General features: G+C 48.7%; 1 protein-coding gene across 1 annotated transcript in view; it reads right to left on the reverse strand.

Moving 5' to 3' along the window:
- Positions 1 to 15,834, reverse strand: part of CACNA2D4 (calcium voltage-gated channel auxiliary subunit alpha2delta 4) — a 132,637-nt gene that overhangs the window by 85,214 nt on the left and 31,589 nt on the right. The window contains exons 7-15 of the mRNA XM_009217684.3: positions 8,962 to 9,022; positions 8,174 to 8,324; positions 7,916 to 7,990; positions 6,950 to 7,039; positions 6,732 to 6,845; positions 5,889 to 5,967; positions 4,494 to 4,627; positions 1,344 to 1,421; positions 482 to 562 (exon numbers count right to left, since the gene is read on the reverse strand). Coding sequence (XP_009215948.3) covers positions 482 to 562; positions 1,344 to 1,421; positions 4,494 to 4,627; positions 5,889 to 5,967; positions 6,732 to 6,845; positions 6,950 to 7,039; positions 7,916 to 7,990; positions 8,174 to 8,324; positions 8,962 to 9,022 — 863 coding nt within the window. The remainder of the gene's footprint in view (positions 1 to 481; positions 563 to 1,343; positions 1,422 to 4,493; positions 4,628 to 5,888; positions 5,968 to 6,731; positions 6,846 to 6,949; positions 7,040 to 7,915; positions 7,991 to 8,173; positions 8,325 to 8,961; positions 9,023 to 15,834) is intronic.

The raw sequence follows: 15,834 nt of genomic DNA on the forward strand, positions 1-15,834 counted from the left end.
CAATCGAAGATGGCAGCTCACAGCAGTGAGTGTTTTCAATAGGAACACAACTGAGCCAGTGCCATGCTTCCATCCATTGATTGAGGAGTCCTTTCCAAACTTGACTGTTTATAGCAACCATCATAATACATATTATTACCGACTTCTTTCCCACCACATGTTCTGGGTGCTTTGATGATGTAATCTCACTCACACTCACAGCAGGACTGTGTGGCATGGAGGAGCAGACTGAGAAACTGAGACACTGGGCAGGGGAAGGACTTACTGAAGGCCACAGTGCAAGTCATAATTCGTGGTGGGAAAGGGACCCAGGGGCACGCGTTGCTGCTCCCATGCTCAGCACCTGCACTTCTTGGGCGGTGACGGAGAGGCCCCATCCCAGCTCTGGGCTTGGCTTGCCTGGAGAGAGGCTCTCGACACGGGGCAGGGAGTTTGCTCCTGGGGAACCTGTGATCCCCACAGGGAACAGACCCAGGCTCACCTTGTACCGGGGCGCCAGCTTCATCAGCTCTCTCAGGGCCACATCTGAGCCCACCACACCCAGGAGAATGCCATGGGATCGCTGGAAGGAAAGACACAAGGAATAGGGGAGACCCAACTTCCCTGTTCACAAGGTTAGACTGGATCCTGGGCCTGTCCAGAGCTTGGAAGAGGAAGCCACTTAAGCTTTAAGTGGTTCTTCCTCTGCAATTAGATTCTAGGCTGGGAATAAAAATCCGGACTCTATCAGACAAGGTCCCGGGAGCAAAACCAGCTACCAGGAAGATTAATACCCGGCATTAATATTTAAGTTGTAATATTTAAATGGAATCCAAAGTTAAATGAAATATTAATCTTCACGGCAGAGGGTGAAGTTGTTGGGATCTTAGGGACCATAATTCATGGATGCTCTGAAGCATATGGGGCCTGAAATACGGGGGGAAATGAAACATTTCCTGACCAGATGGAGGATGGAAGGCTCGAGAAATCCCCTCACCAGAGGCCTTTACAGACAAGTTAGAGTCTGTACAACCTGGCAGATTAAGCATGGCTTTGCAGGAAGGCTGGCAGGCAACCCGCCAGCCTTACTTCCCCAAGGCAGGGATCCCAACTGCAGAGCAGCAAAACGACTCCCAGCCAGCGAGCAGAGTCACTGGAGAAGCCATAGAAAATCACAGACCCCCAGACCACCTCCAACCAGGAGAGTTTTGGGTAGCTACTCTGGGACAGGCCTGGAAATCTGCATTCAAACCCTCCCAAGGTGGCTCAGAGGCACAGCCAAGTCAAGAATCACCGGTCTGAAGATGCCATTGAGGCCCCAGGTTCTAATCCCTGCTACAACCTCACTAGGAGCAGCCACTCACCGTTTCGTTCTTCTTGCTGAAGACTGGCATGGCCACAGTGGTGAGCAGCATCAGGCTCTGAGCCTGCGAGCTGAGGAGCTGTCAGGGAGGGGAGAACAGGGGTCAGAAGCTGTAGCCTAGGGCCACTGGTTTGCTGTACTCAGAGCACCCAGTGCAGAGAACCCATGGTCACTGCATCAATTATCCAGAGTCACCTTCCCACAGGAAGGAGGAAATCCCAAATGAGGGTTTCTCTGCAAAAGGAGAGTTGGCAGGAATGCTGGGGGCCAGAGGTGGACTGGAGGGGAGGACCAGGCTGATGTCATTGAGCAGGGCCCTGAGCCCCATGACCCAGCCCCAAGCACCTTCACTAAGCTCTCTTGTCTCAGGGAGGCCCAGGCTGAGTGTTGAGCGCGAACCCAGGAAACAGGCCTATCTGCGCCCGCCCAGAAACAGAGAGGCTTTGCACAGCACCAGCTTTCCAGAAACCTCTGATATGGACTCAAGGTTGCTACAGGTGAGAGGGAGGACATTGACCTAAGCTACCCAGAAACACAGGCACACCCCGAGGAACCGCAGCGCAAGGGCAGGCCGTGGTGTAGCTGTAGTGGCCCTCGGGGCCATCCCTAGCACATCGGTCAGACCCACATGGTCTCCACTCGCAACACCAGAGCCAGAACCCTTGCCAACCTCTAGATGGCTGTCCACCCTGACTGCCTGGGCTCGCCGTGCTGGCTCCTCCAGTTATTTGAAAGGGGCTCTGCACGTGTGCCCCACTTTATAACAAAGGTAGGATTCCGACAAGCATGTGGGAAGAGAGGTATCATAAGTCCGACCTTGGATGAGATCAACTAAAGGAGATTGCTGAGTCGTGGAAGTCCACAGTTGACTTTCTTGGAGAAGGAAGCACATTTTGGCCACCATGTCTCTTTTTCTCGCCTCATCTGAGTTTTCAATTTAGAGTTAGAAGTAAGGCTTTCTGAGAGTGAACCACGATGACATCTAATTGTTTTCTGAGCTTGGACACATCTCCATGGGCCACATGAGGGCTTTCCATTCTCCTTCTTGAGTGAGGAGTGCATGAAGCCAGCTTGTCCCTGGCTCCCAGGAAGCAGCTCCCAGGCTCTTGGAGGCCCGTGTGGCCTGCTCTCCCTAGGACATGTCTCAGCCTGGGCAGGGTCCATTCACAGCTGTCCCTGCACTCGTGTTTCTGGACACACTTGGGAGGGCAGACACCTGCCCTGGGCTCAGGGGAGTGACATCCTCCTCTCCGAGGGTTCCGAGGTGGGTCCGGGAGATCTGCAGGTGAGTCTTAACTTCAGGGACTCCTAAGTCAGGGACAGGAGAGGGAAGGAGGAAGACAGAGGAGATGTAGGGACTGGCTGCAGGGGGTGGTTCTCACTGAGGGACACCTCAGGAGACAGGTGTAAAAGGGACAGATGTAGCCACTGCACTCCAGCCCGGGCGACAGAGCCAGACTCCGTCTCAAAAAAAAAAAAAAAAAAAAAAGGGACAGATGTAAAAGTGAAGATCAGTCCGTGAACTGTGGCCTCGTCTGTGTGCGTGGAGGTAAGAGAGCGCCCGAAGGTCAGGCTGTCCATGGAAGGCGAAGGACGTCCTAGCACCACCCGTCTGACATCAGTGACAGCACACAGGGAAGCCGGGGTTGCCTCTGCCCACCTTCTGCCAAACTCACACCCAGCACTCCAGGCCACCTTCAGCAGGAATGGCCTGAGCCCAGATTCTCTCATTGGATTTCAGGGTTCCGAAAGCCTTCGCTCTCCAGCTCCCGTGGCATGACCACAACACTCCCAGGCAAGGGAGGCCACACAGACCACCGGAGCCCTGGCCCCTCCTGCTGGGCTGGCTCCTGGCAGGCAGATGAATGCACAGGTGATGGAGAGGAAGCACAGGTGCCAGCGGTCACGGGAAGACAGCTCAGAGAAGATCCCCTCCTCCTGTCCTCCTTCTCCCCACCCACCTCTCTCTCATCGAACCTGGACACACAGGGCCCTACAAACACTTGGCCAAGGAAGGGAGAGCCCTGCCCAGAGGCAGCCAGCTCGTCCCTTCTCTGCAGCAGTTGGTGATGGTCGGATGACATGTGCTGGGCATGGCCTTGTTGGCTGAGCCCCTGTAAAGTAGATTAATGAGGTTTTCATCCCAAACTTGGCCAGATGGCTTATGTCTACTATTAACAGGTGGAGGTAAGCATGCCACTGCCTTCGGACATAGAGCAAGTCTGAAGAAAGCTGGCCGTTGCATTCCCAGCCTTTTTGTCAGCATGGGGACTAAATTCTGGCCAGTGAGAGGTGAGTTCTGGGTTCTGGCACGAGTCCCTGCAAGTTTCCCTCACAGGGGTGAAGCATCCTGCTGCCGCTTCCACAGCCTGATGCTTTAATGTGGTTTCATTTGACTCATGTTCCGCCAGCCTCCTGAGCACAAGGATGAGGGTCACATCCCTGGGACAGCAAAGGGGACGGCAGGGAGGAGCCTGGGCCCCTGACGACCAGAGAGCTTGTGGTCAGCTCTGGGCTTTGTTTACCCAAGGCCGACATTCACTTCTATCTTATTTAAGCCCCTCTTTTTGGGTCTCTCTAGAGCCCAGCCTGATACATCATCACTGAAGCAGGTGGCTGCCTATGTGATGGGGATTTGAGAAGTGGTAGAACTGTCTCCCTTCCCCAAAAAGGTCCCATCTGAAGCTCTCCCTTTGATGTTCATTCTTTTGTGCAAGTCATTGCTGCCTGTAGTCCTTTGAAAATGCAGGGACCCAGGAAGGGAGAACATGTGTTCCAGCTGTGGGATGGTGGATTCTTGGTCTGACCCCTTTCTCCCCCGGGTGGGTGGGAGACAGGGATGATGAGGGAGGCGAGGACTCTGGGGGAGGAGGGAGGAACAACTTTGGAGCAGGGACCCTGTCTGTGGAGAGCACCCTGGGCAGGTCTGCTGGGGGTCTGGGGCAGCATATGGGCAGCGGCCCCATTAGTGGGCCAAGGGCTGTCAGGAAAAGAGGAGGAAAAGCATGGAAAAGCGGCTTCATCCACCCTTCTTAATGTTCCCTAAGGTGCTAGGCCCACCCTTCTCCTGAGCCAGGAAGTCACTTCTTGCTCCCTGGGGTCCCTAACTCTGGGATCGGCTTCTCTAGCTGGGAGCTGCTGCCAGGCTTACCTTGCTATCCATGTAGGCCTCTGTCCAGATGATGTCGTGGTCGTGGTTGATGACCATGGGGCGGCTGAGCACGTGCAGGTATTCCATCACGTTCTCCTGGGTGTCCGCCAGCGTTGAGATCTGCGTGTAGTAGCCTGCGGTAGGGAGGGCCGCGTGGGTGTGGAAGGCAGGGCTGCCCTGGGAACTCCTCGCCAGGGCCTGCACCCTCCCCGGCTGCTGATGGCTCACAGCCGAATCCTCTCTGGAAACTGGCCCGGGGCGCAGGGAGCTGCTTCCCCCCAGTTGTGTCCTTTACCCAGGGGCAGCCGCAGGCCAGTGGGAGGCCAAGGTTCACCCTGCCTCACCCTGGAAGACCTCTGAGGGGCTCTCTCCCACCCAGAGCTCTGCGCAGGAGCAGCAGGGCCTGATGCAAGGGCACTGGGGGTCGGCTTCTCCCTCTCCCAGCCCCGCCCTCCCCACTTCCTCACAGGAGCATCTCCTGAGAGTGCCCTGTAAGCCTTCTTCTGTCACTCTTAGGTCTGTGTTCAGGGAACCCAATCAGAGGCAGAGACTTCTGCCTCTCCGCTCCTCCTTCTTCTGGGCCTTGTCCTTGCTCGGGTTGTGGGGTGGGTGTTACAGCCTCTTCCCTGGAGCCATGGTGACACTCCAAAGAGCAGATTGTGCAGAAAGCTGTGAATGGCCTCTCTGCTCTTCTGGCCCCCACCTCCCACCATGTTCATCCCCCTCACCAGTGAGATGCAGCAACTGTCCGCTCCCAGCAGGTCTCAGACCCTTTGAACACACCGTTCCCTCTGCCTGGAACACCCTTCCAGTTGCCCCACTGACTTGGAGAGTGCCTCCCCCATGGCCCCCCCCCAGCACCCTGAATAGTCTGTGTCTCCACCATCAAAGCTCATTTCAGGCTGTATCGTGGGTGGTGGTTTACTCGTGTGTCTCCCTGCTGGACAATACCAAGAGGCAGACTGACCCTGAGTCCATCCTGATCCCTCTTGGTCCCCTGGTGCCTGGAAATCGTGCCAGGTGCATAGTGGATGCTCAGTGAATTTTTGTTGAATCAAGGGGGTCTGGTCAGAGATAGATGAGGACCAGTCACACACAAAACTTATTCCAAAGAAAACAGTGACTCTCTGCTTTTTGTCTGGGAGCAGAACCAGAACCAGAGTCTATGCCTTAATTTGCTGACAGAAAGAATGGGGGCAGGATGGAGACATAGCTGACATTGTCTCACCTTGCTTTTTCCAAATACGAAGGAGGGACTGAGGCTGTAGTTCTTGACGTAATGCTGCTCCTCTTAGGGGCCACGGGGAAGCACAGGCTCAGCACCTCCAAGGCTGGGTCACCCTGTGCCCCGTGCTCAGGCACAGGTGGGAAGGCACCTGCCGGCCCGGTACTCACCTTTGTTGTTGCATGCGATCCACTTCATGCGGTCGGCAAAAGACACTTCTCTCCCAATGAGGTAAGTGAAAACTCGGACCTAACCCACAAGACACAGATGCACTCAGCAGCAAAATTCCTGGCCGTAAGTAATGCTAGCATGGTTTATGTGAGTCCTAGATGTTGGGCTGAGTGCTTATCAGTCTTCGGGTTCTCCAGTCTCAACCCTGAGGCCCAGGCAGCAACACAACACAACTCGCCCAGGGCCATGGGGACTGCGGAGTAGGTGCAAGGCTGAGGTTTACAGCCTGGCAGTTCTTTTTTTTTTTTTTGGGAACGGAGTCTCGCTCTGTCGCCCAGGCTGGAGTGCAGTGGCACAATCTTGGGTCACTGCAAGCTCCGCCTCCCGGATTCACGCCGTTCTCCTGCCTCAGCCTCCCGAGTAGCTGGGACTACAGGCGCCCACCACCGCGCCCGGCTAATTTTTTGTAATTTTTAGTAGAGACGGGGTTTCACCGTGTTAGCCAGGATAGTCTCGATCTCCTGACCTCATGATCCACCCGCCTCAGCCTCCCAAAGTGCTGGGATTACAAGCATGAGCCACCGTGCCCGGCCCAGCCTGGCAGTTCTGATGTCCCCAAACCATATTCTGGTCCCTCACCCCAAACCTCCTACATCAGGCCTCTGTGTCTCGGGTCATCATAATTTTGGAACACCCAATTAAAATGTATCTGAAAGCAAGAATGGCTCTAATAGGAAAGCAGATTTGCATGGGGGCCATCCTTTTAGGGGCCCTGCTGGTGATCCCATCCATGGCAGAAGGAGAAGCTTTTTTTTCTCCCCAGACGCCCATGGGAGGGTCACCTTACAGTCTGGCCAGTTATACTTCTCAAACACCGGCTCGTAGTCCTCCACGGCACCGTCACTGATCAGCATGACGGCCTGGTTGCAGAGGCTTCCTTGCTTGGCCTCTTGGAACTGTGTAGGGAAGAGGAGGCCCGTGACCACAGGCCAAGCCTGCCTCCCCCCACCTGCCCCCTTCCTCCCAGTCCTTCCCTCCCAGGCCTCATTACAGCGGGCACCTGCTTCAGGATCTGGAAGGCCTCTCTCAGGGCTTGGTCCACGACCCCCACACCTTTGACCATCAGCTCCTCCACCAGCAGTTTGAAATGCTGTCATGGGTGAGACATTAGAGGAGCATCAGGGGGTTGAGTGGGCCAGTGGAGCTTCATGTTTGGTGTTAATTTAGGAGGCTGTTTCGGGCCATCAGAGGCCTGTGTCTCCATGATGCAGCTAAGTTCATGGACTAGTCCTCTACAATAGGTGTTTCTCAAATGTCCCCAGGATAAACTGAGAGAGGGTGAATGACTTGGTACAAATCCATGGCCACTATTGGCGGGAAATGCCAAGTATGAAGCTGAGTATGAGGGGAGGACGGTCCTGGGATGGAGGCAGGGTAACCTCGGCTCCCAGACCACAGACTGCAGCCTGCAGCCCAGGGGTGCACGCTTCACAGTAGAAAGTGTGGAGGTGCCCAGGCCGGAGGTCCGGCTTCAAGAGGAACTCAAACCCCAACTCCCCCATCACAGAGGGAGGAATCTATGATGTGCAAAAGCTCTCCTTAAAAATTTACTGCCATGTCCTCTCCTCCTTTGTCTTTTACCAGAGAAAAAGGACGATACTCAATGGGTTTAAATTTGTCCTCCTTTCAGGGAAGCTTCTCATGAAAACTGACATAATGGAAAGGCCCAGGTGGAAGGCCAAAGGGGAAATGGAGACCTACATAATCCACAGGGTGAAAAACCAGTCCTGAATAAGGAAGGTTCCGTTTGGTGTGAGGTCTCTATCTGCTCACTGTTTGCTCTGATAAGTAGCAGCGTGTTTACAGCGCGGTTCTCTGGTTGTTTGCATGGGTAACATGCTCTGCTCTCATTCCAGGTGCCATGAGAATAAGCAAAAGGGGCCACAGACACAGTCTGCAGAGACAATCGCCCACCATCCAGACACGAGCAGGGGCTTGTTAGTGTCAGGCCACAGTGGACACTCACCTCTCGATTGTCTCGGTCCGCCTGGACGAGGATCCCTTTAAAACAAGGCTCGATGTAATGGACGTAGTCATTGTACTGCAGTTGCAGTGAGGCGAGGGAAGGTGGGGGGAGAATAAACAGCATCAGTTTGCAAAGTCCAGGCCCAGCAAACACACTCACGCAGGTCACAGGGTGGTCAGGGGCTGTGGGTCACCTTGGCACCTGTGTATGATTTCTAGAGCAAGTGAGAGCTATTCTAGAACAGGAAGGCACATTTACCGCAATGATATTAACAAAGTCATTCTCCCCCAGGGTGTCCAAGATGGTGGTGATGGTGTGCTTGGCAATAGTCATCCTCAGCCCCTTCATACTGCCACTCACATCCACCAAAATCACTATGTCCTTGGGAGAAGTAGCAGCTTGAATGTACCTGCAGAAGAAAGAAAGGGACATGCCCAAGATGGGAAAACCAAAGCCAGAACCAATACCTGACCAAGGTCTGCAGTTATTTCTATTCAGATGCTGGCTCAAGCCCACCCAAAGTTCAGGGCAACCCACCTATGGCAGATTTTACATGTTTCATAACCACTCGACACAGTTCTGGAGCCGTCTGGAGTGGCAGTGGTTGGGGATGTGCCCACCTAACCGGCCAGGTCAAGCCCTGGAGGTAACCCTTGTCCCTTTTGATTTAGACCAACCAGGGTCCCTGAGGGGCTGGCAGCAGAAAGGGAAAGAGCTGGGCTTCAGATTCTGTTAGAAACTTGCCAAAAAAGGGGTGTTGAAAGAGAGGAGAGCCTAACAAAAGGTGGATGTGGAGACAGCTCGGTGTCCTGGAAGGAGGTTTAGGTTGAGAAAGACACATATGATCAGTCCTGGAGCAAGGCAGTTGCAGAGGGAAGGGAGGAATGCTGGTGCTCTTCCTGTTCTTGTGTCTGGTTTGGGTTCTATACACCCAAGGCCCTTGAGTGATGGTCGGGGAGGGGGTGGGAGTGGAGGAGGACGAGGCAAAACCCAAAAGCTATGAGATAAATACCCGGGCTGCAGACCTTTCCCCTATGAGCTCTTACCAGCCGCGGTTTCGGCAGTCAAAGGTAATGACTCCATTCTCATCAGGTGTCCATTTTATACCTGGGGGAATGAAGACTCGTTCTTTTACTAGCTTGGTGAGGCTGCCCCAGATCCCCTGGCTGGGTGTGGACCCCCAGGATGGCCACAATCCCCAGGGCAGAACAGCTTTGGAGCTAGGGAACAGGGTGGGGACTGCTGGGACATGCCCTGTAGACTGAGACAAGCTGGCAAGGAGACATCTGCCAGCCAAACTGCCCAGATGCAGAGCTGGGGGTCATTTCACAGGTAGGCCCACATAGGTGGTGCCTGGGACTCATTTGTGAGGCGAAACCTCATATCAGATAGTGGAAGGGGACGCTTTGGAGAAGTGTGACTTTTAATATCCATTACCATCCAGCAAATTGTGGACAAAATGTTGTCCACAAGTGCTCTGACTTCTAACCCACTTGCCTCTAGGTGTTAAGCTCATTAGCACTCAAGATCCTTCCTGTTGACTGGGATGGGATAAATGATTGGGTTCTATGACTGTAGGCTCTTTGAGGTCAGGGATTCCTAGAACACAGCAGAGTATATGCTTAATAAATGTCTGTTACCTGAATGAAAGGACAAATGAATGGGTGTGAAAGATCTTGCGTTGACCCAGTAGCAGAATGCTGGTGTAGATTTTTATCCTATTCACCTAATAAAAAAATTGTATAGATGCACAGAAAACACTGACATGATCCACAATAGAATCTCGACTTGAAAAGACTTTGATTGAGAATAGTGGGTTTAAAATAAGAAGAGTAAAAATAACAGGTAGAATTGCAATGTGTTGTGACTGGGATAGAAAAAATGATTGTAGCAACATCATGAATGTCTAGAAGCTCCAAGGGCCCTTCCTACTCCACAGTGGTTAGACTTCAGATGACATACACTCTTTGAGGCATTGCTGGCCTCTCAAAGGTAGGAGAGGTTTTCAGAGACCATGCTCTTCAAAACCAAACCAATGAGAACACAGCCCCAGGGGTGAGGCGTAAGTGTGAGGTCAGCTAGCACCCAAAGCCTTGAAGGTGGGAAGCAGAGCCATGGGAGTGTGGTGTGATGGGAGCTTGAGTACCACTGATCTGACCTAGTCTTGCAGGCAGTCATGGGAGGTGGGGCTGTCCTGAGGCCGCATTCTTATAGTAACATAGTCGTGGGGAATTTGATCCTTAGAACAGCAATGAGGAGGAGAAGCTGAGTCTGAGATTACTGGCTCTTAACCAAAACCTTCAAAGAGGACTTTGGAGGTCCTGGATAAGGGTACCCTCAAGTCCAAGTGGAAACAGAAGCAAATTTTCTTGTGGATTCCCAACTCAGACTCACCGGACTCCAAAGATGACAAGCAGCATGGCCTCACAAGCAAAGATCGCCAAATACATACAGAGCAGACCCCTATTAGGGGGAAGCAGCAGACTCAAGAGCTACCTTAAGAGCTGGATATAGCTTCTCAAGAATTACAGATGTTGGAATGGCCAAATACCAAACACAAACGAGGTAGGTATGAGAAGAACACACAATACGAAGAACACACAATACAAAGAACATGCAAGAAATGACCAGGAATGAAGAAACATCTTTGCAAACATGAAACTTTCAGAGATGAAAAAATGTATAGGTTGAAACAAATAACTTAAATGGATAGTGCTTTATTCATGGGTAAAAACAAAATGCATACATTTGTGGATGTATCTAGAGTTCTGCTGAGGCTGGGATGAGAAGGTTTAATACACATCTGATTGGAGTCACAGAAAGAGAAAAGGGAGAGCATGGAGGAAAGGTGATGGTTAAAGAGATGATATTGGCAAATATTCTAGAACTGATTAAAAATGCAATTCTACAGATCCAGGAAGCACAGTGTATCCCAAACAGGATGAATAAAAAGATATCCACATATAGACATACAGTAGTGGAACTGCAGAACTTCAAAGGCAAATAAATAAATAATTAAATAAACAAACACCACAAAGGCAGCCAGAAAGCCCACAACACCTACAAAAGAAGAGCAGTTAAACTGATAGATTTTTCCCAACATCAAAGAAAGCCAGAAGACAGTGCATAAACAGTTTTCAGATGTTGAGCGAATAGAATTATTAATTTAGAATTGCTTTGTCAGCAAAACTATCATTCAAGAATGAGGATAAAAGGAAACATTTGTAGATAAACACAATCTGAAGCAGTTTATACTGAAGGCCCCACTGTAAAGGAACTTCTAGAGGATTTACTTTAAGAAGAAGGAGAAGGATCTGGGAAAAACATCCTGACATGCGTGAGGGAATGGTGAAGAAATAAAATCGTAAATAAGTCATTAATTCCAAGTAAACGATGTTTATATCAAATAACAGTACTCGTGTGTCTGATTTGTGGGGATGAAAAATTTGAAATATTGACAATAGAATGCAAGTCTAGAAGAAAGAGATGGAAGCACAAAAGTTCTAAAGGCCTTTGCTGACTGAGAGGAGAGTAAAAACATTATTTAATTTTAATTTTTTATTTTTAGAGATGGGATCCTGCTATATTGCCCAGGATGGTCCTGAGTTCCTAGGCAAGGGAACCTCCTGCCTCAGCCTCCCAAGTAACTGGAACTATAGGTGCAAACCAGGTTCCCAGCTTAATTTTAAAATGTTATTGTATTAAATATGCCTGATAAGATTTCAGGGGTAATGACTGAAAGAATAAAAATAAGGGGACAAGTTCTAAACTGCTAGATAGAAAAAAAGTTATATTAGGGACACTTATTATTTAAATGTTAAGTACTTAAATAGGAAAAAAGAAGAAAAAGCAAATATAAAAACACCAGGACCAGTAAAAAATTTTAAAAATAAGATAATAGGCTTCAAGATGGCTGACTAGAGGCATCTGGTGCTTTCCTCCTCTACAAAGAAGGACAAAAATAGCAGGTAGATAATCACACTTCGAATAGATCATCCAAGAGAGAACACTGGAATTCAACAGAGAGTGACAGGAAACACCTAAAGCAAGGAAGGAGATGGAAGCAAGTCTCCCTGCTTGGTTAGGATTGGCTGGGAGCCTCTCCAGGCTCCTCAATGCAATGAAAGGATAAGTGAGAGACCCCCAGAAGTCCTCATTCCCACCATGGATTCCTGCAATCCTAGCCACAGGAGAGCCTCTAGACTCTCGTAGGCCTTACAACTAACATAGGGAGCTGCTTGGAGCCTGGGTGAGGGCATTGCTCCAGAGACGGAGCTCACACTGGATCTCATACACTCCCAGATCCCTAAGCAGCAGCAGCACAGCACAATATAGAGAGTCCAGACTCCACCAGACACCTGGGGGCCCAACAGCTTCTGGATCTTCATATCCCTGAAGACCCACTGACATTTCCTTCCCACAGGCACCACCATGGCTGGATGCTGCCACCAGGGCTGAAGTGTGAGTTATTGGCAATAACACCACTGCCTTTGGCAGTGAAATCACCACAAATTTTCATGCACCCTGAGGACAAAATCCTCTATGTACAGCCATTGCACCATGGGCTGCTGCCAAGAGGGCTGAAATACAAGTGAAGCAAGCACTCCTCAGCTGCCTGCATCTGGCTGCTGCCACTGAAAGCAACCTCACCCTCCCCAATGGCAGGGCTGCAGCACAGCCACTGCTGCCCCAACCCAAGCATTCCACCAGGGGCCAAGGGATCACCCCACCCTTGCCTACCACAGCCAGTGTCTGCATGCACCAGCAGAGGGCATGGGGACAAGTCCACCTGACCTGGCTCTGTATTCCCCCCACCCAGTGCCAGTATCCTGTCTGGGGCCTGGGAACTGCCCAACCCACTCCATCACCATTGGCACCTGAGAACTTCTCCAGGGTCCTGAGTTCAGGGCCACTCAACCTCCTGCTACCACCACAGGTCACACCCACTCTTACATGCCACCTGCAGGCCTGGGGACTGAACCGCCCAGCTCATCGCAGCCACTCCCAAGAGCAGCACAGACCACTTAGGAGGCAGAGGGTTGCCCCACCACTGCTACTGCTTGCATCACCTTTGCCACACCCACTTCTCTGGGTCCTGAAATCCTGCCCAGCAGCCTGGCCCACCACTACCACTACTGTCCCCTGAGCAAGCCAGTTGGAGGCCCAAGAATTGGCCTGTCTGAACCCACTAACACCAGTGCCAGTATACACCTCCCTGGGACCCAAGGACATGCACGCTCAGCCCACTGCCACAACTGGGGCCCAAGGACAGGATCACCTGGCATCCTTGTCCCCAGAAAAACTTCACCACAGCCTCCACTAAAAATGGCACCCTAAGCCACTGAGGAAATCAAGACACCACAGATGCTGTTTACAGCTGAAGAAATCATATGGAGATTACACTACTGGATGCATCTAAGATCAAAGTAAAAATGTCCTACCCAACCATACCATAGATACAGCTTTAGGAAAAAGTCCTCCCATATAAAAGCAAATTTTAAAAATGGGAAGATGCAACTATTACACCAGATGCACAGATATCAATGTAAGGACACAAGAAATATGAAAAAGCAAGGAAATACAACACTCCCAAAGAACACAATAATTCTTCAGCAACAGATTCCAATCAAAAAATAATTTATAAAATAGCAGAAAATGAATTTAAAATAATATTAAAGAAGCTCAGTGAGATACGAGATACAAGAGAATACAGAAAAGCAATGCAAAGAAATAAAAAACTCAGGATATGAATGAGAAATTTGCTGAGAAGATAGATATACTTACAAAGAATGAAACAGAAATTCTGAAGCTGAAGAATTCATTAAATGAAATACAAAGTACATTTGTAAATGTTAACAATAGACTATAACTCAAGCAAAAGAAAGAATTTCAGAACTTGAAGACAGGTCTTTTGAAATAACTCAGACAAAAATTTTCTTTAAAAAAAGAATAAGCAAAGCCTATGTGACATATAGGACATCATTAAGTGGCCAAATGTTCACATTTTTGGTGTCCCATAAGGCAAAAGAAACAAAATGATAGAAAGCCTATTTAACAAAATACTAGCTGGAAACTTTCCAAGTCTAGCAAGAGATTATGACATCAGGATACCAGAAGCTCATAGATCCCCAAACAGATATAATTCAAAAAGGTCTTCTTCACAGTACCTTGCAGTCAAACTGTAAAAAGTTAAGGACAAAGAAAATTCTAAAAACAGCAAGGGAAAATTGTCTAGTTACTTACAAGACAACGTCCATGAGACTAGCAGTGGATTTCTCAGCAGAAACCTTACAGATCAGGAGAGAATGAGATGATATATTCAAATTTCTCGGAAAAGGAAAAAAACTACTAGTCAAGGATACTATAACCAGCAAAGTTGTCCCTCATAAACAAAGGAGAAATACAGTATTTCCAGGATAAACAAAAAATTTATCACCACTAGACCTGCCCTACAAGAAATTCTTGAATTGTCCTGAAAAAGAAAGGACAATATCTACCATCATGAGAACACATGAAAATATAAAATTCACTGGCAGAGCAAACACAAATAAGGAAGAGAAAGGACTCAAATGTTACCTCTACAGAAAACTACCAAACCACAATGATAATAAGAGAAAAAGAAAGGAACAGAGGATATACAAAATAGCCAGAAATCAATTAATACAATGACAGGAATAGCTCTAACATATTGATAATAACCTTGAATGTAAACAGATTAAACTTTCCATTTAAAAAATATAGACTGACTGAATGGTTTAAAAAAATATGAACCAACTATATGCTGCCTACAAGAAACTCATCTCACCTGTAAAGACATATACAGAATGAAATGGAAGAAAAAAGATATTCCACACAAAGAGAAACCAAAAGCAAACAGGAGTAGCTATACTTCTATCAGATAAAACAAACTTTAAGTCAAAAACAGATATAGAAAAAAATAGATGAAGAAGGTCATTATACAATGACAAAGGGATCGAGTTAGTAAGAGTATATAGCAATTCTAAACCTATATGCACCCAACACTGGAACACCCAGATACATGTGGCAAATATTATTAGATCTAAAGGGAGAGACAGACTCCAATACAATAATAGTTGGAACATCAACACCCCACTCTCAGCATTATGTAGATAATTTAGACAGAAAATTAACCAAAAAAATTGGATTTAAACTGCACATTTGACTTAATGGACTTAGGCATTTATAGAACACTTTATCTGACAGCCACAGAATGCACATTATTCTTACCAGCACATGAAACATTCTCCACGACAGATTGTATATTAGGACACAAAACAAGCCTCAGTAAATTAATCCCGGCACTTTGGGAGGCTGAGGTAGGTGGATCATGATGTCAGGAGCTCAAGATCAGCCTGACCAAGATGGTGAAACCCCATCTCCACTAAAAATAAAAAAAAAAATTAGCTGGGCGTAGTGGTGGGTGCCTGTAATCCCAGCTACTTGGAAGGCTGAGGCAGAGAATTGCCTAAACCCAGGAGGCGGATGATGCAGTGCAGAGATCACACCACTGCGCTCTGCCTGGATGACAGAGCAAAACTTCATCTCAAAAAAAATAATAATAATTGAAATCATTTTCAGTATCTTCTCAGACTATAATAGAATAAAACTAGAAATCAATAACAAGAGAAATTTTAGAAACTATTCAAATACATGAAAATTAAGCAACATGCTCTTGAATGACCAATGGGTCAAGGAAGAAATTAAGGAGGAAATTAAAAAATTACTTGAAACAAATGAAAATTGAAAAACAATATACCAAAACTTATGGGATATAGTAAAAGCAGTATAAAGAGGATAGTTTGTAGCACCAAGTGCTTACATCAAAAAGTAGAAAGATTTCTAACAATGTAATAATGCACCTCAAGGAAATACAAAAGCAAGAACAAACCAAACCTAAA

Source organism: Papio anubis, chromosome 9 (genome assembly GCF_008728515.1).
Source record: "Papio anubis isolate 15944 chromosome 9, Panubis1.0, whole genome shotgun sequence".
Taxonomy (NCBI): domain Eukaryota; kingdom Metazoa; phylum Chordata; class Mammalia; order Primates; family Cercopithecidae; genus Papio; species Papio anubis.